Source organism: Protomyctophum parallelum (assembly GCF_964188405.1).
Source record: "Protomyctophum parallelum genome assembly, chromosome: 13".
NCBI classification, from domain to species: Eukaryota; Metazoa; Chordata; class Actinopteri; order Myctophiformes; family Myctophidae; genus Protomyctophum; species Protomyctophum parallelum.
The window spans coordinates 36,947,088-36,969,712 of NC_139708.1; the positions used below are offsets into that span (position 1 = coordinate 36,947,088).

Below are 22,625 nucleotides of genomic sequence, written 5' to 3' on the forward strand. Positions count from 1 at the left end.
CATTTTTTTGTCCCAGTTCCAAACCAACTTATAGGGTTCTGAATCAGTTCATTTTCAGTGGAAACGCTCTGAACTGGTTCAAAGAACCGAACCAGTTCAACCCCAGTGGAAAACGGGCCTTGAAGTCAACTTGTTTTCGGCCAAAACTCAACAAGTTCTCTGAGGACTAAACTATGGTTTTATAGCCTACTACGTTGACTAAACGTCCCGGTTTGGCATGGGATTGTCAAGCTGGGTGTCCCAAGAAGTCCCGAAAAAATTCAGCATCTCCTATAGCTAATATTTTTCATTCACAACTTGGGTGGCAATTAAGGACCAGCTTGACTGAGTCCTTGGCTGTGGCAGTGACCCGATGATGGGTTATTCATTAGCTTATTCTGGGTTACGTGATGTCCATGAAGTCAGACCTCTATCTGGAGAGAAGGAAAGGGGAACCTTAGCCGGGCTCTCTGGACGTGACTGAGACCTCCACTGGTCCTAGACGACACAGTAAATTCATTTAACTCAGAGAGAGAGAGTGTACAAATAGAACGAAACGGACACTTACGAGTCCATTTGGTTCCATTTATACACGTGACTTTACTATATAAGTTATCCCTCTAACACCCGCATTAATTTCTACTTGCAAAAAATAGATTTCAACCTTACTACTACTTTGTACTACTAGGACTGACACTAAAACATATGTTAAAAAAAAATAAAAAAATAAAGTTTGATGGAAAATTTATAATAATTATATAATAATTATATAATAATATAAAAAAATCATAATTTACATTTGGGGGATATCTTTCACAATAATGAATAAAACATGTTCTAGACATTCTAATGATCACAAAAAAACATATATTACAATTATTTTACCTACTTTTATTAGGGTAAAGGTCAAAAGTCTTAGGTTAAAAAATGTTCAAAATCGCACAGAGTCCAGACATTTTTAATTTGTGTGAATTTCAGCCTCTGTGGGGGGTATTTATATGCAAATATCATGACCAATGTCATTGAAATGGCATTGCAATGAACATCACTGATGACATTTATGTGAAAAAAGAACAGAAAAAATTATAATAATTTAGTAATTAAATAAAATAAAATTGTTGCTAAAAAGCAACGCTGGGTGTTAGAGGGATAAGTAGGCTACTCCACTCAGACAAAGTGTTCCATATCGTTACTATATACGTAGGCTACTCCACTCAGACAAAGTGTTCCATATCTTTACTATATAAGTAGGCTACTCCACTCAGACAAAGTGTTCCATATCTTTACTATATAAGTAGGCTACTCCACTCAGACAAAGTGTTCCATATCTTTACTATATAAGTAGGCTACTCCACTCAGACAAAGTGTTCCATATCTTTACTATATACGTATGGCTACTCCACTCAGACAAAGTGTTCCATATATCTTTACTATATAAGTAGGCTACTCCACTCAGACAAAGTGTTCCATATCTTTACTATATAAGTAGGCTACTCCACTCAGACAAAGTGTTCCATATCGTTACTATATAAGTAGGCTACTCCACTCAGACAAAGTGTTCCATATCTTTACTATATAAGTAGGCTACTCCACTCAGACAAAGTGTCCCATATCTGTGTGTGTGTATATATAGAGCAGAAGCCACAGGCAGAGTTGCCAGGTTTCATTATAGTTTGACAGTTCGTAAGGAAAAGAGGGTATAAACTAAAGGAATTCATAATTCTGCTCACTTGGGCCTACATTTTGGTGAAAGTTGCAAAGTGATTTGTTGTTTTAAACTCTGGACGGTTGCTGTAGCGTCACCATTAGGACTATTGGCAGTTGAGGAAGTTTGGCGTAATTATGGACCTGTGATTAATTATGGACCTGTGATTAATTATGGACCTGTAATTAATTATGGACCTGTAATTATTATGGACCTGTAATTATTATGGACCTGTAATTATTATGGACCTGTGATTAATTATGGACATGTAATTATTATGGACCTGTGATTAATTATGGACATGTAATTATTATGGACCTGTGATTAATTATGGACATGTAATTATTATGGACCTGTAATTATTATGGACCTGTAATTATTATGGACCTGTGATTAATTATGGACCTGTGATTCATTATGGACCTGTGTGCCGCATTGTGTTTATTTTCATGCATGAAGGCAGATTTCCTCTTCTTCTCCTGGGTAGATAGAAGAAGCTGCAGTAGAACGGTACAGTAATAGAACAGTACAGTACAGTAATAGAACGGTACAACTCTCAGTGTTGATTGAATACATTTACAGGTCCACGCGGTTCAATAACACGGCTTAATCTCAGTGTCATTGAAGTAAATGAACTAAACAGAGAGAAGCGCTTTCCTCTCTCCATAGAGCCCATGAACAGACTTACACTACTAGACTGAAACACGGAGGACAAACGCAGAAGAATGAGATTTTCCTGTCCAGGTTTAATTGCAGAGAATACAAAACAGCATCATGGCCTGAGCCATGCACCCTACAGCCTAACGGCTTCAGGACACTGACACCCTACAGCCTGACGGCTTCAGGACGCTGACACCCTACAGCCTGACGGCTTCAGGACACTGACACCCTACAGCCTGACGGCTTCAGGACACTGACACCCTACAGCCTGACGGCTTCAGGACACTGACACCCTACAGCCTGACGGCTTCAGGACACTGACACCCTACAGCCTGATGGCTCCAGGACACTGACACCCTACAGCCTGACGGCTTCAGGACACTGACACCCTACAGCCTGACGGCTTCAGGACACTGACACCCTACAGCCTGATGGCTTCAGGACACTGACACCCTACAGCCTAACGGCTTCAGGACACTGACACCCTACAGCCTGACGGCTTCAGGACACTGACACCCTACAGCCTGACGGCTTCAGGACACTGACACCCTACAGCTTGACGGCTTCAGGACACTGACACCCTACAGCCTGACGGCTTCAGGACACTGACACCCTACAGCCTGACGGCTTCAGGACACTGACACCCTACAGCCTGACGGCTTCAGGACACTGACACCCTACAGCCTGACGGCTTCAGGACACTGACACCCTACAGCCTGACGGCTTCAGGACACTGACACCCTACAGCCTGATGGCTTCAGGACACTGACACCCTACAGCCTGACGGCTTCAGGACACTGACACCCTACAGCCTGACGGCTTCAGGACACTGACACCCTACAGCCTGAAGGCTTCAGGACACTGACATCCTACAGCCTGACGGCTTCAGGACACTGACACCCTACAGCCTGACGGCTCCAGGACACTGACACCCTACAGCCTGACGGCTTCAGGACACTGACACCCTACAGCTTGACGGCTTCAGGACACTGACACCCTACAGCCTGACGGCTTCAGGACACTGACACCCTACAGCCTGACGGCTTCAGGACACTGACACCCTACAGCCTGACGGCTTCAGGACACTGACACCCTACAGCCTGACGGCTTCAGGACACTGACACCCTACAGCCTGACGGCTTCAGGACACTGACACCCTACAGCCTGACGGCTTCAGGACACTGACACCCTACAGCCTGACGGCTTCAGGACACTGACACCCTACAGCCTGACGGCTTCAGGACACTGACACCCTACAGCCTGACGGCTTCAGGACACTGACACCCTACAGCCTGACGGCTTCAGGACACTGACACCCTACAGCCTGACGGCTTCAGGACCCTCTCCCCACATAGACAGTTATGGCTAGTTTATAAAGAAGCCCAATACACATATAATACTTAATATAATATGGCAAAATGCTGTGTCATCATCATGCCTCAGTCTGTGGAGTTGCACACAGGGTGCAGGGCGCTTAACGGGCCCTTCCTGTAGCCGTTGTTTTGGTATCAGGTGAAGGTTAGAAGGACAAAAGGCATTCTGAACAATGTGAGCTGGTGTTTCCTGGAAAGGGACCTTGCTTTCTCTGGAGCCCTGCAAGGCATGCGTGCGTGCATGCATGCACACACGCATGCATGCATGCATGCACACAGACAGAGAGCAGGTGCGTTTGTAGGCTAGATGTTTTTCATCAGCCCTTTATATTTTGTCACAGCTGATGACTGATTTAGAGGTCCTGTGTGCGTGTGTGTGCGTGCGTGCGTGCGTGTGTGTGTGTGTGTGTGTGTGTGTGTGTGTGTGTGTGTGCGGCTGTGCGTGCATGTGTACGTGAAATCATGCGTGCATGACGCTGCACTTGCATGCATGCTTGTGCGCTCATGTGTGTGTGTGTGTGTGTGTGTGTGTGTGTGTGTGTGTGTGTGTGTGTGTGTGTGAATATGTGTGCGTGCGTGTGTGCGTGCGTGCATGCGTGCGTGTGCGTGTGTGCGTGCGTGCATGTTTGTGCAGTCAGAGCAGCACATTGCTGATTGGCTGCTGCTAAACGTTGAACTCTTGCTCTTCGTAAATGTTTCATCTCTCATGGACTGATTTCTTTCATTCCCCGTTCACATGGCTGGGTTTGTCTGTCTGTCTCTCTATCTGTCTGTCTCTATCTGTTTATCTGTCTGTCTATCTGCAGACTCAGGGGAATCCATATCACAGTACAAACCAACAATACAATAGATAAAACATTATAATATAGAAAGAAATGTACAATAAAAAGAGTTCCACCATGTTCAGTTTCGAACATACAGACACGTTCGCCAACGGTTCCACAGTCTGGAGGAGAACCTGACAGAACCACGTATCGGGTTAGTGATGACATCAATGATGTCATTTACTGACTCAGATACTCTACACATACATTTATACATAAGATTGCGTAGCACAGCAGAGCAGGTGGGGGGTCTGGGGACTGACGAACATTTGGCTTGTAGCACTGGAGCTTCTTGGAGCTCTCCGTAGAGCCTCATGCAGTCATTGTAGGACACTGTCAATCTTCTAATACTGGCTTGTTTAAAACGACACCACAGGTGGGCGGTATACCCTCCAACCCTAAACAAAACATGCCGTAATCTTGGTCTCTAAACTACCCCCCCCCCCCCCCCCCCTCCACGGGGGAAAGGAACTGGTTGGAATAACGTGTTCCATCCACGTGCTACGTCCAGCCGGGGAAACTCCCCCCCTGTCAGGCGAAAAGAAGAAGCAGCTTGGACTCCTCATGCATAGAAGGAAGCCGCAGTTTGGCAGAGGAAGTGAAGCAGCCGCCAGGATCATTAGATCATGACACTGGGTGAAAAGAAATTATGATAGAGTGAGTGAGAATTAATGAATGAATGAGTCGTTTGGTTAGTCACTCACTCGGTCAGTCAGTCAGTCAGTCAGTCAGTCAGTCAGTCAGTCAGTCAGTCACTGGTGTCATGCAGTGAGTGAATTAAATCAACTCTAATGTATGGGGGTCTTTATGAGATTTGATAATAGATTTTTTTACTGTCTTCATTTTCTTTCTATATTAAGTTCTCCTTGAAGTACTCGTTCCACCTCCAGCGGCTTAACACCACGGCTCAGTGACCACAAAGGGATTGAAAACACCAACCGTGCTATAAGCGTATAGATATGTTGTTCGCAACGGACGCGTGGCTGACATAATGACGTATTAAAACACGCCGCGCTCATTTTGTGGGGGGCACAGGGGCCACGCAGTGAAAGAAAATGAATCCACAAAACTAGCGTTTTTTCATACAACTAAGTTAAAAAAAATCTGAACTATCTCTTTAATCCCCCCCCCCCCCCCTCAGGCCTACTGTAAAAAAAGTGTTCTGAAAAACCTTCAGATTCTTATTTAAAAAATATAATAATAATAATAATAACTAGAACTGCACTCTGTCGAGTGCCTACTTGCTTGTTGCACACTAGTAGGCCATAAATGGCCAAAAAGAACACAGAGAAAAGTTGAGAGACGGCACGACGGCAGATGTTTTATTTCAGAGTACAGCACAGCACACAGCAGAAGCACCTCCGACAGGCCTCACAGCACACAGAAGCACCTCCGACAGGCCTCACAGCACACAGAAGCACCTCTGACAGGCCTCACAGCACACAGAAGCACCTCTGACAGGCCTCACAGCACACAGAAGCACCTCTGACAGGCCTCACAGCACACAGCAGAAGCACCTCCGACAGGCCTCACAGCACACAGAAGCACCTCCGACAGGCCTCACAGCACACAGAAGCAACTCTGACAGGCCTCACAGCACACAGAAGCACCTCTGACAGGCCTCACAGCACACAGCAGAAGCACCTCCGACAGGCCTTACAGCACACAGCAGAAGCGCCTCCGACAGGCCTCACAGCACACAGCAGAAGCACCTCCGACAGGCCTTACAGCACACAGAAGCACCTCTGACAGGCCTCACAGCACACAGAAGCACCTCTGACAGGCCTCACAGCACACAGAAGCACCTCTGACAGGCCTCACAGCACACAGCAGAAGCACCTCCGACAGGCCTTACAGCACACAGAAGCGCCTCCGACAGGCCTTACAGCACACAGAAGCGCCTCCGACAGGCCTCACAGCACACAGCAGAAGCGCCTCCGACAGGCCTTACAGCACACAGCAGAAGCACCTCCGACAGGCCTCACAGCACACAGCAGAAGCACCTCCGACAGGCCTCACAGCACACAGCAGAAGCGCCTCCGACAGGCCTCACAGCACACAGCAGAAGCGCCTCCGACAGGCCTCACAGCACACAGCAGAAGCGCCTCCGACAGGCCTTACAGCACACAGCAGAAGCACCTCCGACAGGCCTCACAGCACACAGCAGAAGCACCTCCGACAGGCCTCACAGCACACAGCAGAAGCGCCTCCGACAGGCCTCACAGCACACAGCAGAAGCACCTCCGACAGGCCTTACGCCGTCGGAGAGAATGACCAGTGGTCATTGTCTGACCACCTTACATTCAAATTCAAAGAGTCACAATAAACATTTGCACTTTGATCCCCTGTTTTCCTGTCATCTCTAAATGCAAATGTCCTTAAGTTGGGTGAACTCAAGACAAAAGGTACTAAAAACAAGCCATCACCCTGGGGGTCCCAGCTGAGAAGGTCCGACACCCATGTAGGTGACAACTTCTCGTGCAACCTTATGTTCCAATTCACTAATCTAAAAACTAGGTGTACAAATGAGTATTGTTTCCTATTCTGACTCATATTCCTCAGATAACGTATATGTTGCACCATGTATCTTTGGGTACCTCAATATAGGTTTGAACTTTATTCTCCCTTCTGGCATTTTATGCCAGTTCCCGCTGGACGTCATGGCTGCCAGTTCCCACTGGAGGTCGTGCGGGAGCTGGGACTGCTCCAGACCGTGTTCGACGAGCGCCAGCTTGCAGAAGGTCTTCAGACTAGGACTCAGGTCCAAGATGTACGTGTGTGTGCAGTAAAAGAGGAGGACCCTGTCCCCCACCACGCAGCAGCGCATAAAGGACTGCGCCATAGACGGACCTCCTCTCCCTTTGGGCTCGACCTTCGTCCAGGAGAAGGTCCTGGCGTTGAACTTCCACAGACCTATGAAGGTCTCGTACAGGCAGGTGGCGAACACGTACAGCTGTCCGTCGTGGGCGAAGGCTGCGTGAGCGTCGTGACGCTCGGGAAGACGTCCCGCCGCGGGAGACGTAGTCCCCGTGGAGCTCAGCCAGAGGTCGGTCTCCGTGTCAAACACCCTGACGTAGTTGTGGTAGACCTTGTCCGCCCCCAGACCCCCGAACACGAACATCTTTGTCCCGATGACGGTGGCGGAGTGACTGTGCGTAGCAGGCGGCGGAACTCCTCCGGTGGCGGCGGTCACTAAAGACCAGACCATCGTGGAGGTATCCAACCTAAACGTGTCATCGGTGACGGTGCCGTCCAAAGGGTGCTCTCCTCCGTGGACATACATGACCTTTCCGAGCGCGCATGCCGCGTGGCAGCATCTCGCCCCCGGAACGGTCCCGGACACCTCCGTCTTCAGCCACCGGTGGGCGTCGACGTCGAACGCGTACAGCCGGTGTTCGAGAGTATAGCGCTGCCCCCAGACGTACACGACGCCCTCGATCAGCACGGCCGAGTGGCCTGTGCCCATGGTGGCAACCTCGGGGGGGACCTCCGCGTACCTCCACGAACCTCCCACAAGGTCTTTAACCTCGGGCAACGCAGTCCAGCGCAAAGCCACCATGTTGAAGATGTACATGCGCATCGGAATTGACATGGGGTGGCCGAACTCATTCATGGGCCCTCCGAAGGCGTACAGCTTGTCTCTCACGGTGACTGTAGCGAGGTAGACGTTCGGACCTTGAAGGGGTACCGACCAGCGGAACATCTCGCACGACCGATCGGTCTAAAGCCGTGGAACACCGGGCTGGGATCTGATACTTGCAGGTGTAAAGTCAAGTAATACTACTACATAATGGTCTGATGTTGTGTGTGCTGCACGTATATTGGTTTAGAATCACGAAGCGTCATGCAAAGCTTGGTCTGCAAATCTGGTTCTCCACGCCGGAGTTGAAGGACTACCAGGAGGTCAACTATACACCAGGAGGTCAACTATGATACCAGGAGGTCAACTATGATACCAGGAGGTCAACTATATACCAGGAGGTCAACTATGATACCAGGAGTTCAACTATGATACCAGGAGGTCAACTATGATACCAGGAGGTCAACTATGATACCAGCTGTGAGAGTGTCGAGCGGCCAAGGCAACAAAGGACCAGTCCAGGGCACCTTCAATAAGGCTTTATTTCTCCATTGTTTCTCAATCACGTTGACAGTCATAGGCAATACAACCTGTCATATCTCGGGTTAAAGACAACTGACTGCTTTTTATAGGGCAGTCCATTACCTGGTTAGCCCATACCATTCCCCATGGGTAACAATAACCATATTCCCCATTCTTAGAATCACACAATTCCATTTTATATAAACTTACTCCCTGTATATGCACCCTCAATACCTATTCACAGTTAGTAGTTAGCATAGAATATATACACAACACATACAGGATTACATTCATTATAGTCCATCCCAATCCCCCCTGCTATCCATTTCCCACTTGGTCCCTCCCGGAACTATAAAAGGGGTGCCTATACCCGGAGGGAACTCATTTGCCCGAACACCACCCTGAGAGGAGGATGAGAGTAAACAGAGGTAAGTTTAGACATCAGAGATTTACATTCCTTCTTCACAAGTCTTCTCATTATACTGGTCAATTAGAAAGTATGCTGTCCTCTTTATTCCTAAACTAATGTGCCTTATATCTGTTAATTTGTAGGTGTATGAGGAGATCCGCCACTTCAGAGAATCACCGACACCTCAGTGTCCCCCCTTAACTTCAATAAATGCATTTGTTACAATTTGTGTCCTTATTTACATTATACCATACATGTAGAATTGTGTTAGCATCTGCATTAGGTATAGTAACGGCGTCCGCCGTTACACCAGCGCATCAAACGACGGGACATACGCATCGTCGTACCTGACAAAAAACATTACTTGCACACTCTGCTTATGCAAGTAATAACTGGGTGGGGCATGCATTTCCAACTTCCATCGTTCCAAGTAGGCCAGTGCCCAATAGGCACTGCTCTGGAGGCTTTGGACAAAGCCCAAATCAGCCAATTGATTACACCTGACCACCCCTAGGGATCTCCATATATGGAGCTGGCCTGTTCTGACATCTACATAGACTCCACATTTGGGCATGCCTGATGAATAACTCCATCCATGGATCTTCAACTGCTTATCCGTAGTCGGGTCGCGGGGGCAACAGCTCCACCAGAGAGCTCCAGACTTCCCTCTCCAGAGCAACATTAGTGACTTCCTCCTGGGGGATCCCGAGACGTTCCAAGGCCAGTGAGTCGATGTGTTTCCTCCAAATTGGCCTTGGTCTGCCCCGGGGTCTCCTCCCAGTGGGACGTGCCTTGAGGACCTCCCTATGGAGACGCCCAAGAGGCATCCTGACCAGATGCCCGAACCACCTCAGCTGGCTCCTTTCCAGGCGAAGAAGCAGCGACACTACTCCGAGTCTCTCTCTTCTCACCCTATGTCTAAGGGAGATGCCAGCCACCCGTTGAATAACTTATTTTGGCCGCTTGTATTTGCAACCTTATTCTTATTCTTTTCACCTATGGTCATGACCCACAGTTCATGACCATAGGTGAAAGTAGGAACAAAGATTGCTCGCTAGACAGAGCTTTGAACATCGATTTATGTTAGCGGACATTTGACATTGCTACATAAGGTGGTCCATTAATGGCCAAGCGCTCCCACCGACCTGTGATTGGTTAGCCGATTTGCTCGTTCACATATGGCATACGTTTTTCAAAACAATCAAAGTTTGATTTGAAAGTCAGGAATATATAATATACATTTGAAAAAACAAAACAAAACAATAAGGTTGACTCGTTTCTTAAACTATCATTTGGGATCCAAATTGCTTTGTTTCTGGTAAGTCCCTTTATGACTTTATGAGTGAGTGTGTGTTTTTGAGTGGTGCAACCACTCCTACAACCAGCTTGCAATGTCCTCGTACCTGTTTGTGTGTGTGTCTGTGTAAGCACGAGATGTGACTTAATAATAGCAGTAGGGGGCGCCAGAAACAGTGAGAGGGGTAGTGTCTCTAATGAGAGAGAGAGAGAGAGAGGGGGGGGGGGGGGGGGGGGGATTGCACCACTCAGTTCACACGTGTGTGATTTTTTTAATAAGCCCGGCTCCCAGGACTAGAGATATAAAGGAAAGGAAAGGTACTATGTTTACCCAGGGTAACTGGACTAAGCTCAAGAATATACATCCATATCTCACTGTATGAGGTCCTCAGTGGAAGAAAATAGTGATATCTCAGCAACATAATTCTGAGCAGTATTGACAAACCCATTTAGACCTGTGGCAGCGGTGGCCGAGTGGATTGCGGAGTGGGCTAGATATCGGAAGGTCGCCAGTTCGAATCAGCGGTCCGACACGTTAAAATTACCACCGTTGAAGTGCCCTTGGACAAGGCATTGAACCACTACCATGAAATGCTCCATGTGGGCCTGGCTGTAAACAAGTATCTGATGCTTAGTCCAGTTACCCTTGGTAAACTTGATTTACCAGAACGCATTTCTTCTTCTTCTTCACCTGAGGACGATTCTACAAATGCCGTCTTCTAAATCACGACAGTTTCTATGTCAGTCGTTCTCAAACATTTTCATGTCACAGACCCGCAAAAATATATGTAATCGGCCGCTGACCCCCATCTGAAATGATGTTGCTCTAGCGACCCCCTCCCTCCCAGAAGCAAATATTTGAGTTAAAATCGTTCGTTCTGAAAGCATATAAATTAAAAGATTTGCACCACATTTTATTTTCACAAAAATAGCAGATCTTGTAGATCTGCTATTCTTTCAATAGCTAAAGTAGACAAAATAATGCTTAAAACACCAAAAGGGGTTCCCGCCCAAAATGGGTTAAAGTTAACGCCTTGTACTTTACCGTCCATGGACGCATAATTTGGCACAACCTCAGAAATCAATGAGCTAAACCGCTCCACTGCGTAGCAATGTGTGTTCCTGTGTCCGAGCCAGGGGGGCAGTCAGACAGATATTTTGTGAAGCCACTAAGGAAATCGGGATTTCCTGAAAGTTCATATAATGGCCTGTTGTGGCGCTGTCATTGGACCCAGAAAAACCCATAGCCCCATAGAAGTCCATGTATTTGGGCCCAACTTCACCTAGACTGTATTACCTTAATAAACATGGTCATGAATACTTTCTTCTTCCAGTCACTTGTTTAAAGTCTAATTTCTAATGTCATAATATTCTTTTTGGAAAATGATGGTCCCATTAATTTAAAAAATGACCATAAAGTCGCGTATGTTCTGAGGGGCGTGGCTACCGTTACAGTCTATGATCGGGATTCCCCTCCCACTTGAGTCAAAATAAAAACCAACACTTTGTCTGGGCCAGCCAATGGCCAGCTGGGCTAAAACAGATCTAGAAAGATGGCGACTTACAATAACAGGCTTCATTTTACGTTCATGTTAGACCCGGAGAACGCTTTGTCCATATCTTTTACAGTCTATGGTCCGAGCACGGAAAGCTTTTTTTTAAACTATTTCCGCAATGTTTGTTTTTGGAAAGTAATAATTATTAAATGTTTCAGTGAATTCTTTGTATAGCCTGTTTAAGCCCTGATGTGTAATTTGTGACTACGAAGCCTAAAAGGTAAACAGAAATACAAATTATAACGTACCAATGTTCAATGCAAAAAAACACAATTAAATCATTCATGGGAATTATTTGTGCGACAATTAATCATCAATTTAAATCGTTGTAATCGTGACAGCCCTGCTCTGAGAGCTATAGAGCGTCGCGGCCCGGAAGATCATTTCCCCATAGATGTTTCAGAAAGTATTTATTTAAAGGTTTTATGACATTAATTTTCATTTATTTTTATTTTTCTTTTAGGTTTTATGACCTCAATTACACCCAAAAAACCTGAACTTTGAACATTCACTGGATTTTCTGTGGTCTGAAGTTTTCTTTGGGTTTTTTTGGGCCTTTTGAGCTACAATGAAAACAGGTAACACAGTGAAACAGTGACATCTGCTGGCAAATCCCATTGACATATATGGGATTTGCAGTAAGTGATGTCACTTACTGCCGGCAAATCAGAGCACCTGTTTGAGCCAGAAAACCCCAGATCACAGAAAATCTACTGAATGTTAAAAGTTCATGTTTTTTGGAATTGAGATTAGAAAACCAAAAAAAAAAAAAATTCCAAAACCTTTTTTTTAATGTCACAATCCCTTTAAAGACGTGTTAGAGGTTAGAGGTCTTTAAACCCTATATAGATGTTTCAGAAAGTATTTATTTAAAGACGTGTTAGAGGTTAGAGGTCTTTAAACCCTATAGGCCTATAGATGTTTCAGAAAGTATTTATTTAAAGACGTGTTAGAGGTCTTTAAACCCTATATAGATGTTTCAGAAAGTATTTATTTAAAGACGTGTTAGAGGTCAGAGGTTAAACCCTATGTAGGCCACTGCTTCCACAAAGTGGGTCGGCACCCACTTGTGAGTCACGGACCATGTTTTATGGGTCACGACTCGACTTATGTCCTATATAAAAATTGCCTATAGCGAGTGGATGAACATCACAAACACTTTGTAGATTGAAAGAGGATAACTCAAGCTTTTCGTATACAGCTGCAATGTCGGTGAGTTTAACATTAATTGTTTAATACAATCTGACTTTTCTGTTTTGATGTCAATGGGAAGTTGTACCTTGCTGGAGTCAATAGGATGCTGAACGAATGGCTGATGCAGTTGCACTTTACCACCAGCAGGGTGCAGCAGGGGTTTCATGTAGCTGCAGAAACAATGTTCTGTAGGTTTCAGTTTGCATGAGTACTGAGTGAACTTTGCATGGCCACTGCCAGGTCATGGGTGCGTGTGTATGTGTGGGCGCTCGCACACGCTTGTGTGTGTGTGTGTGTGTTGTTGGAAGGTTTCGACAACTTGGGATGCCTAAAGACGAGGCAGAAAGTCTGGCAAAGTATTGTGCTGTCAGCTGCCATATATATATATACTGTATATCAGGGGCGGAGCTACCGGGGGGGGGGGGGTACGGGCGGTGGTCACACTCTGGCCCGGACCTCCTGGGGGCCCGGGCTGTCAGATGACCGATTGACGATTTTTTACACAGTCACTCACGACTGATAAAACCAGCGGGCCCCCGCGAATCCCGCAATTAACCAGATACAGAGCTTATATAGCCTATAATAGCCTACACACAATATCATGTTTGATGAGAATGTACTGCGCTGGACTGTACAAGCCGTGGAGTCTGTCTCACACTCTCTCCAACAGACATCCTCAGCCACGCTCCAAAAGTGCACTCATTAGTAGGCTAATCACTCTGTGAGGACTTAGGAGTGCATATGTGTGGACTCAGCAATAAGGTGAAACAGAACACAAAGATGAGTAGTAGCCTATTTATTTTTTAACACGCACACAACACCTCTCTCTCTCTCTCTCTCTCTCTCGTGTGTGTGCACTGCTGCGCAATGTCACAGACACAGACGCGATCAATAATATATAGCATAAATAATAGGCAAAATATAACACTTTCCCTTTCCCTCTATCTGTGACTGTGATCAGCTCCTCACACACATAACTCCTCTCTCGTTCATGCACGCCTGCTCAAATTAGCAGCAACTGTTTGCGTAGCCTAGATGACGTTCGGGGGGGGGGGGGGGGGGGGTGCTGTTGGGAGTCAGGTTCGGTGAGGCCCGGTCGTGCTGTCTCACCCCCCGGCCCGGCCCAATGTTGTTCCGCCACTGCTGTATATGTATGGCAGAGCCACCGCTACATGGAATGCTGACTATAGTGACATGCGTGTTGTAATCATAAGGTCATATCCATGAGTATAAATGTAACCTTTACTGCACCTAAAGTAGCCTATTTGTGTCCCTGTAAGCTTTCCCTGTGTGTGGACATGAAATACATTGTTAGACTGTGTGTGCGTTGCGTGCATGCGTGTGCGTGTGCGTGTGTTCGTATGCCTGACACCCAATTAAGAAGCAGATATAGTGAAAGCCGAAAAAGGAGAAAATATAAAAAGTGAGTGAGCAGAATTCAGAGAGAGAGAGAGAGAGAGAGAGAGAGAGAGGACGGTCAGAATGTCTGAGGACGATGATGTGCATATTGGAAAAGCAGAGAACAAATGGCGTGCATCCCAGACTAAAAAAGCCCTAAACAGAGGAGAAGATGACAAAAGCGAGATGAAAGAGGGAAAAAAGGCCAGGGTAAAGGTGGAGCTGAATGCCACCCTGTCATCAGGGAGATATCACTGGCACTGCTTATTCAGGGAACACGGTCTATGAATAGCTTGATAGAGCAGAGGAATGCACTGAATTAAGCCTAACCAATCAATTCATTCTCTGTTGTGTGTTTGACAAACACACGATAGAGTATCAATTGTGTTTTATATAGTATGTATTTACACATTATGACAGTATACAGCACTTTAAACATTTAAATAAAACACAGCCAAAGAACATAACAACATCGATGTAAGACAGAAAAAGTAAAATACATGGACTTTTTTTTTTAAATACATGGACAAAGGAATTAGAATGTGGCTGATATAACAATAACAAAACCCCATCCATAACATCTTCATGGTTAAATGACTCAATGTTTTAATGATGATGTTTAGATATCTGTCACCGAGCATGGACCAGAGCCCAGGAGTAGACCAAAGAAAACTGAATTGGAGTTAAGCCTACAACAGATGGCATCTTCATAATAAATACCCATATGAGGCCTTTGCTATGTTTCACCAGTTTCAATTGAATCGGGCCTCCACCCTCAGTGGGGCCTCCGAGCTCTGACTGACCGCCCGGCGTCAGTCAACTCCACTCACTCACTCACTCACTCACTCACTCACTCACTCACTCACTCGCTCACTCGCTGACTCGCTGCCTTGCTCTCTCCCACGATGTTAAGTTACACCTATTTCCTGTTAATAACCTGTGTAAAATGTGCGACATTGGGAGTTAAACGGGAGACACTTTATTGTGAAGGCACGACAGGATGAGGAGAGGTGTTGTCGCTGCGGCGTTGTCGAGAGTAATGGCTGCGCGCGATATTGTCTAAACAGTCTAAACCAGGGGTACTCAACTGGCGGACCGCGGTCCGCGACCGGACCGCGGACCACCTCTTTGCGGACCACCCGGAAAAAATTAAAAGAAAAAGAAAATGTTTTTTTTTTCTTTTTCTTTTTTTTTTAAAGTTAATAATATAAATAACATCAGATGGTATATTTCTCATGTGAAATTGCTGCAAAGGCCCCCAAAATGTCCCCCAAGGGCCTCCAAAATTCTGGCGCGCGCTATGCGCGCGCGCGCAGTGTGGCCTGCCAGGGCGTATAACTCCCGGCCTGATTTGGAGTTCCACTCCGGGCCTGCATTCTGCACCCCATTATTGGTTGGGTGGAAGGGGATCTGATTTGTATAAGCTTGGCTTGACCATACTAAACGGGCATAGAGCCCCGCTCTCCGAAGGACGCCGCGCATGGGACCGGACCTCGGTCTTATTCAAAACAAAATTGTGGACCTTCATCATTTCTAGTTGAGGACCCTTGGTCTAAACAATTTGTATCAACATAATTATAATGTCATATATAGTTATATATGGGGGGCCTCATATTTGGTCTTGAAACGGGCCTCCAGATTCCTAAGGCCGGTATGAATCATACCCTCTACAGTTAGACAAAACAATGCTGCATTTTTATTTATTTTTAACCATAACCCTGTGATCACTGGTACAAGGACCATAACCCCGTGATCACTGGTACAAGGACCATAACCCTGTGATCACTGGTACAAGGACCATAACCCTGTGATCACTGGTACAAGGACCATAACCCTGTGATCACTGGTACAAGGACCATAACCCTGTGATCACTGGTACAAGGACCATAACCCTGTGATCACTGGTACAAGGACCATAACCCTGTGATCACTGGTACAAGGACCATAACCCTGTGATCACTGGTACAAGGACCATAAACCCTGTGATCACTGGTACAAGGACCATAAACCCTGTGATCACTGGTACAAGGACCATAACCCTGTGATCACTGGTACAAGACCATAAACCCTGTGATCACTGGTACAAGGACCATAAACCCTGTGATCACTGGTACAAGGACCATAAACCCTGTGATCACTGGCACAAGGACCATAACCCTGTGATCACTGGTACAAAGACCATAAACCCTGTGATCACTGGTACAAGGACCATAACCCTGTGATCACTGGTACAAGGACCATAACCCTGTGATCACTGGTACAAGGACCATAAACCCTGTGATCACTGGTACAAAGACCATAAACCCTGTGATCACTGGTACAAGACCATAAACCCTGTGATCACTGGTACAAGGACCATAAACCCTGTGATCACTGGTACAAGACCATAAACCCTGTGATCACTGGTACAAGGACCATAAACCCTGTGATCACTGGTACAAAGACCATAAACCCTGTGATCACTGGTACAAGGACCATAACCCTGTGATCACTGGTACAAGGACCATAAACCCTGTGATCACTGGTACAAGGACCATAAACCCTGTGATCACTGGTACAAGGACCATAAACACTGTGATCACTGGTACAAGGACCATAAACCCTGTGATCACTGGTACAAGGACCATAACCCTGTGATCACTGGTACAAGGACCATAAACCCTGTGATCACTGGTACAAGGACCATAACCATAAGGTGCCTGGACCGCTGAGCCACGGCCCAGGCCTCACTTTAATTCTTTATGGTCATTACTATTCATGTTTGTAGTACCACTGCCAACTTACTGTCTGATTAACAGTTGATATGAGTTGATTTTACTGGTACTGTATATGATAAAACGCCTAAGCAAAAAGCTAGAGAGCTCATTTCCATTATACTTTCCATACTTAAACCTCTCCTTTTTTAATATACATCATTATAATGATCTGGAACAACGCTTGTGTCCCCAAAGATATTAGAGGCAGGATTACTAAAACATTTAGAACTAAGAGAATGAGAGAGACTAGAGACTTGTATAATCAAAAGGTTTTTGAAGACTTTGAGGAGAGAACTTCAATTTACCATGATGTAATTTAATGGAATTGGGTTCAAATTGGGTTAGAATTGGGTAAAAAAAAAGAACAGCAACAGCAATCCTTACATAACTCCAAAATAAATGGGGAAAAAGACTTTCAACATGAATACGCCTTGAATGAACGGCGGTCACTACTTCAGGATTCTCAAATAACTCTAACAAATACCAAACACAGGTTAATTCAATTCATCAAACCCAAGTGTCTTCGATAGAACTATCCAAAATTCTTGCAAAACAATTGATCAGGGATATATCGCATAGCTATCTTGGTTGATAAGTGTTTAACATTGTGATGCCTTTGAAACGAAATGTAATCCGTTTGCAATATACTGCAAAACTCTATACTCTATGTCATTGAAAATCTGAAACCTCACGATTAAACACTGGTTGGCAGAGCTCTTTCCGTACCCCAGAGAAAATGATGTATCACGTGAAGGGAAAACCATTCGATTTCCAAAAGGTTTGGGGTCGGGAAATTATCCCAAATATGGATATGAATATCAGTAGGCAAAATGTACTGTAAATGCTCATTATTTCTCTCTCTCTCTCTCTCTCTATCTCTGTGTCTCTCTCTGTGTCTCTCTCTCCACCAGCTATGGGGACCACGTCCAGCATTTTAAAGTTCTCCAGGATCGTGCGGGCCAGTATTTTGTGTGGGATGAACTCTTCTCCTCTCTTAATGAGCTGGTTGACTTCTACCATAGCAACAGCATCGCTAAGGAAAGGACAGTCTTTCTGAGAGACCCCGAACAGTTTGCCAGGGTAAGAACTGAACTACATTATAGTCTTTCTTTCTAGTTTCTGTGTCTGTCTCTCTAGTCCACCGTTTCTAGTTTCTGTGTCTGTCTCTCTAGTCCACCGTTTCTAGCTTCTGTGTCTGTCGCTCTAGTCCACCGTTTCTAGCTTCTGTGTCTGTCTCTCTAGTCCACCGTTTCTAGCTTCTGTGTCTGTCGCTCTAGTCCACCGTTTCTAGCTTCTGTGTCTGTCGCTCTAGTCCACCGTTTCTAGCTTCTGTGTCTGTCGCTCTAGTCCACCGTTTCTAGTTTCTGTGTCTGTCGCTCTAGTCCACCGTTTCTAGTTTCTGTGTCTGTCTCTCTAGTCCACCGTTTCCCAAACAGTGGGTCGGTACCCATTCGTGGGCCCGTGGACACATTGTTATGGGTCCCCTTAGTTTTTGTTTTCTACATTTTGTTTTTAATACATTTTTAATATTTCAAAGAAAAACAATTAAAAAAAAACATTCCCAAAAAAGCAAAACATTTCATTAATTAAAAACTATATTCAATGATTATTTTCAGTAATTTAATGAAGAAAGAAAAGTCTGTCTGTCTGTCTGTCTGTCTGTCTGTCTGTCTGTCTGTCTGTCTGTCTGTCTGTCTGTCTGTCTATTTGAAGAATTGCCTCTCTTTTATAAGCACCCATCTACCCCCGAATTATCTCCTCGTCCCATTTTTCACTTCTGTCCTCGTATTCCAGAGACCGTTTAAAACCACTTCTGTCCTCATGTTCCAGAGACCGTTTAAAACCACTTCTGTCCTCGTGTTCCAGAGACCGTTTAAAACCACTTCTGTCCTCGTGTTCCAGAGACCGTTTAAAACCACTTCTGTCCTCGTGTTCCAGAGACCGTTTAAAACCACTTCTGTCCTCATGTTCCAGAGACCGTTTAAAACCACTTCTGTCCTCATGTTCCAGAGACCGTTTAAAACCACTTCTGTCCTCGTGTTCCAGAGACTGTTTAAAACCACTTCTGTCCTCATGTTCCAGAGACCGTTTAAAACCACTTCTGTCTTCGTGTTCCAGAGACCGTTTAAAACCACTTCTGTCCTCGTGTTCCAGAGACCGTTTAAAACCACTTCTGTCCTCATGTTCCAGAGACCGTTTAAAACCACTTATGTCCTCATGTTCCAGAGACCGTTTAAAACCACTTCTGTCCTCGTGTTCCAGAGACCGTTTAAAACCACTTCTGTCCTCGTGTTCCAGAGACCGTTTAAAACCACTTCTGTCCTCGTGTTCCAGAGACCGTTTAAAACCACTTCTGTCCTCGTGTTCCAGAGACCGTTTAAAACCACTTCTGTCCTCATGTTCCAGAGACCGTTTAAAACCACTTATGTCCTCATGTTCCAGAGACCGTTTAAAACCACTTCTGTCCTCGTGTTCCAGAGACCGTTTAAAACCACTTCTGTCCTCATGTTCCAGAGAACGTTTAAAACCACTTCTGTCCTCATGTTCCAGAGACAGTTTAAAACCACTTCTGTCCTCATGTTCCAGAGACCGTTTAAAACCACTTCTGTCCTCGTGTTCCAGAGACCGTTTAAAACCACTTCTGTCCTCGTGTTCCAGAGACCGTTTAAAACCACTTCTGTCCTCATGTTCCAGAGACCGTTTAAAACCACTTCTGTCCTCATGTTCCAGAGACCGTTTAAAACCACTTCTGTCCTCATGTTCCAGAGACCGTTTAAAACCACTTCTGTCCTCATGTTCCAGAGACCGTTTAAAACCATTTCTGTCCTCATGTTCCAGAGACCGTTTAAAACCACTTCTGTCCTCATGTTCCAGAGACCGTTTAAAACCACTTCTGTCCTCATGTTCCAGAGACCGTTTAAAACCACTTCTGTCCTCGTGTTCCAGAGACCGTTTAAAACCACATCTGTAACTTAATCTGGGTCAGTGGAACTCAAACGGTTTTTCACACGAGGGAACCACATTTTTCTCACGTATACATGAACGTGAAATGAAGACCCTGAAATTCTTAAATAATACAATATTCCTCTGTCAAACCCAGCATCTGAGCATGGCACAGACTGGTGTGTGTGAGTCATCATCGCCCACTGGCTAGGAGAACTAATCTAGGTCAGCGGTTCTCAAAGGGAGTGCGTGCCAACTCCAGGGCACGCTAAGTGTGCCGTGAGACAAGTCCAGGTATACCCTGGGATGTTGTGACAACAGCACATTATTACAATTCACCATTTAGGCATTTAGCAGACGCTCTTAATCCAGAGCGACTTACATTAAGCAATAACAAAAAGCATGGCAATACATATCATACATAAAAAGTAGTTATCGTGAAACATGCATAAGCCAAGAACTATATAATGAAACTATACATACATACTATAACTATAAAGTGCTATGACTACATAAAATGCAATTCTAGTGCTGTCTACGTAACATGCTATAAGTATGTATGAAATGCTATCTAAGCCTTATTTTTGCAATAATTATTACTTATAATTCAATTCAAACTTTATTCCAGACACACAGGGGGTCCATAGAGTATCGACGTCACATAATATAACAAAACAATTTAAAAATAAAAATAAAACCATGAAATCATAAATAGAGGCCGAAGACAGCTCTTCCCAGGATTGATTATACAACTAACTATTTTTTTTAATTTCATTTAACGCCCGTTTATGATGTTCTACCACAACACACAAACTGCATTGTGTGCCGTGCCTACAGTATGCCTACAGTATGCCTACAGTATGCTGTATGGTATACAGTATTCGACCAACGCCAAACCACAACAGAAACTAATTTCATTTAACCACTTTTTTAACCACTCGCGTCATCTCACAATACAGAGGCTATTCTATACCCTATACCTAAAGCTGAACAATGGCATCTCTATTTTGCACACATCTTTTTATAGGTAAACATGTAACATTTTAAATTATTTTTACATTTTGACATTACGTTAGCAAATGTTCACATTTTAGTTGTGGAGTTGTAGATCAGCTATTTTCGCTACATGCACATACAGCCACAGCTAGGTGTGCCTTGACATTTTTAATTTCACATTGGTGTGCCTTAGGCACGTTAACTTCAGAAAGCGCTGATCTAGGCCATGCAGAGTCATTGAAGTGATAGGAACCACAGGAAGAACCTGTTTACGAAAGCAGATGACGGAGATGAGGATGTTTGCCTTTAAGCAACGTCCCCTGACCCAGTAGCTGTGTATCACATCTAGGGTAAAGGTACTGCCTTAAATACTACAACGGTTGTGGGCTTGTGGCACAACCTTCCCCTTTATTTGCATATGAAACAACCATTTATTGAGTCAAATAAGTAACCATCAGTTGTGAAAGTACGTTATGCGTGTGTGTGAGTGAGTCGTGAGTCACACCCATTAGTGCTCAGATGAGGTTTTAGAAGATGTGGATGGCCATCACTTCGTGCTGCTGCTATTTTATTTATTTATTTTTAATCTTAAAAGTGTTTATTACACCTTGTGTGTTCGAATAATGTTGAATTACGACTACCGATGTAGACAGAATTTTGTACATGTCTTGAACACTGATGATTTATTTGACTGTGTTCATCATTATATATTATTACAGCAGATTAGTCATAGCTTGTTCACTATAACTGGTTTCACCTGTGGCTGTTTCACTGAGACAGTCATATAGGACATGTACCACTTCTACACCCACGTTTAATTATACGACTGCATCATTATTTAATTACATCAGAGGTTCCCAAACTTCTTTGTTCATTCATTCATTTTGGAAATGAAGCCAATGAGGAAGTCCCTTTGATTCACACACTGCAGTTCTCATTAATGGCCTTGACTCTAGAGGGTGTCGCTATTTCCCCCTGTCCCCTCGGGGCACAGGTCTCTACCAGGCCAGGTCAGGTTGTGGCCTCCTGGTGGCGCTATAACCTCGGGGCACAGGTCTCCACCAGGCCAGGTCAGGTTGTGGCCTCCTGGTGGCACTATAACAGGCCAATGTGAAAAGGGTGCCATTTGTTGGATGATTTGTGGCATTTTGTTCCAAAAATGGGTTTTGCAAAAATCCACCTATAACAGGCCAATGTGAAAAGGGTGGGATATATTCCTCAGTTTAGTAGGAAAGTGTGTGAAAGATTTCATCTAAATTACATGCTGCGTTCATGATTTGAGGCTTTTTGTTCAAAACGGGCTAATCCTGCAAACTTTGAAAGCCAATGATAGCCAATTAGGATGGAATATAAAATATGGGACAGATCCGTCTTGAGCACATGACTATAGAGATACTGTGTAACGATTTGCAGGATTCTTGGACAAAATCTGGA

General features: G+C 45.0%; 1 protein-coding gene across 1 annotated transcript in view; it reads left to right on the forward strand.

The window, feature by feature from the left end:
* LOC310868626 (GRB2-related adapter protein-like) overlaps positions 1 to 20,406 on the forward strand; it is a gene marked incomplete at its 3' end in the record, with an annotated part of 37,969 nt that extends 17,563 nt beyond the window's left edge. The window contains exons 4-5 of the mRNA XM_083779084.1: positions 18,164 to 18,332; positions 20,353 to 20,406. Of these exons, the coding sequence (XP_083635210.1) occupies positions 18,164 to 18,332; positions 20,353 to 20,406 (223 nt within the window). The remainder of the gene's footprint in view (positions 1 to 18,163; positions 18,333 to 20,352) is intronic.
* Between the last annotated feature and the right edge of the window lie 2,219 nt (positions 20,407 to 22,625).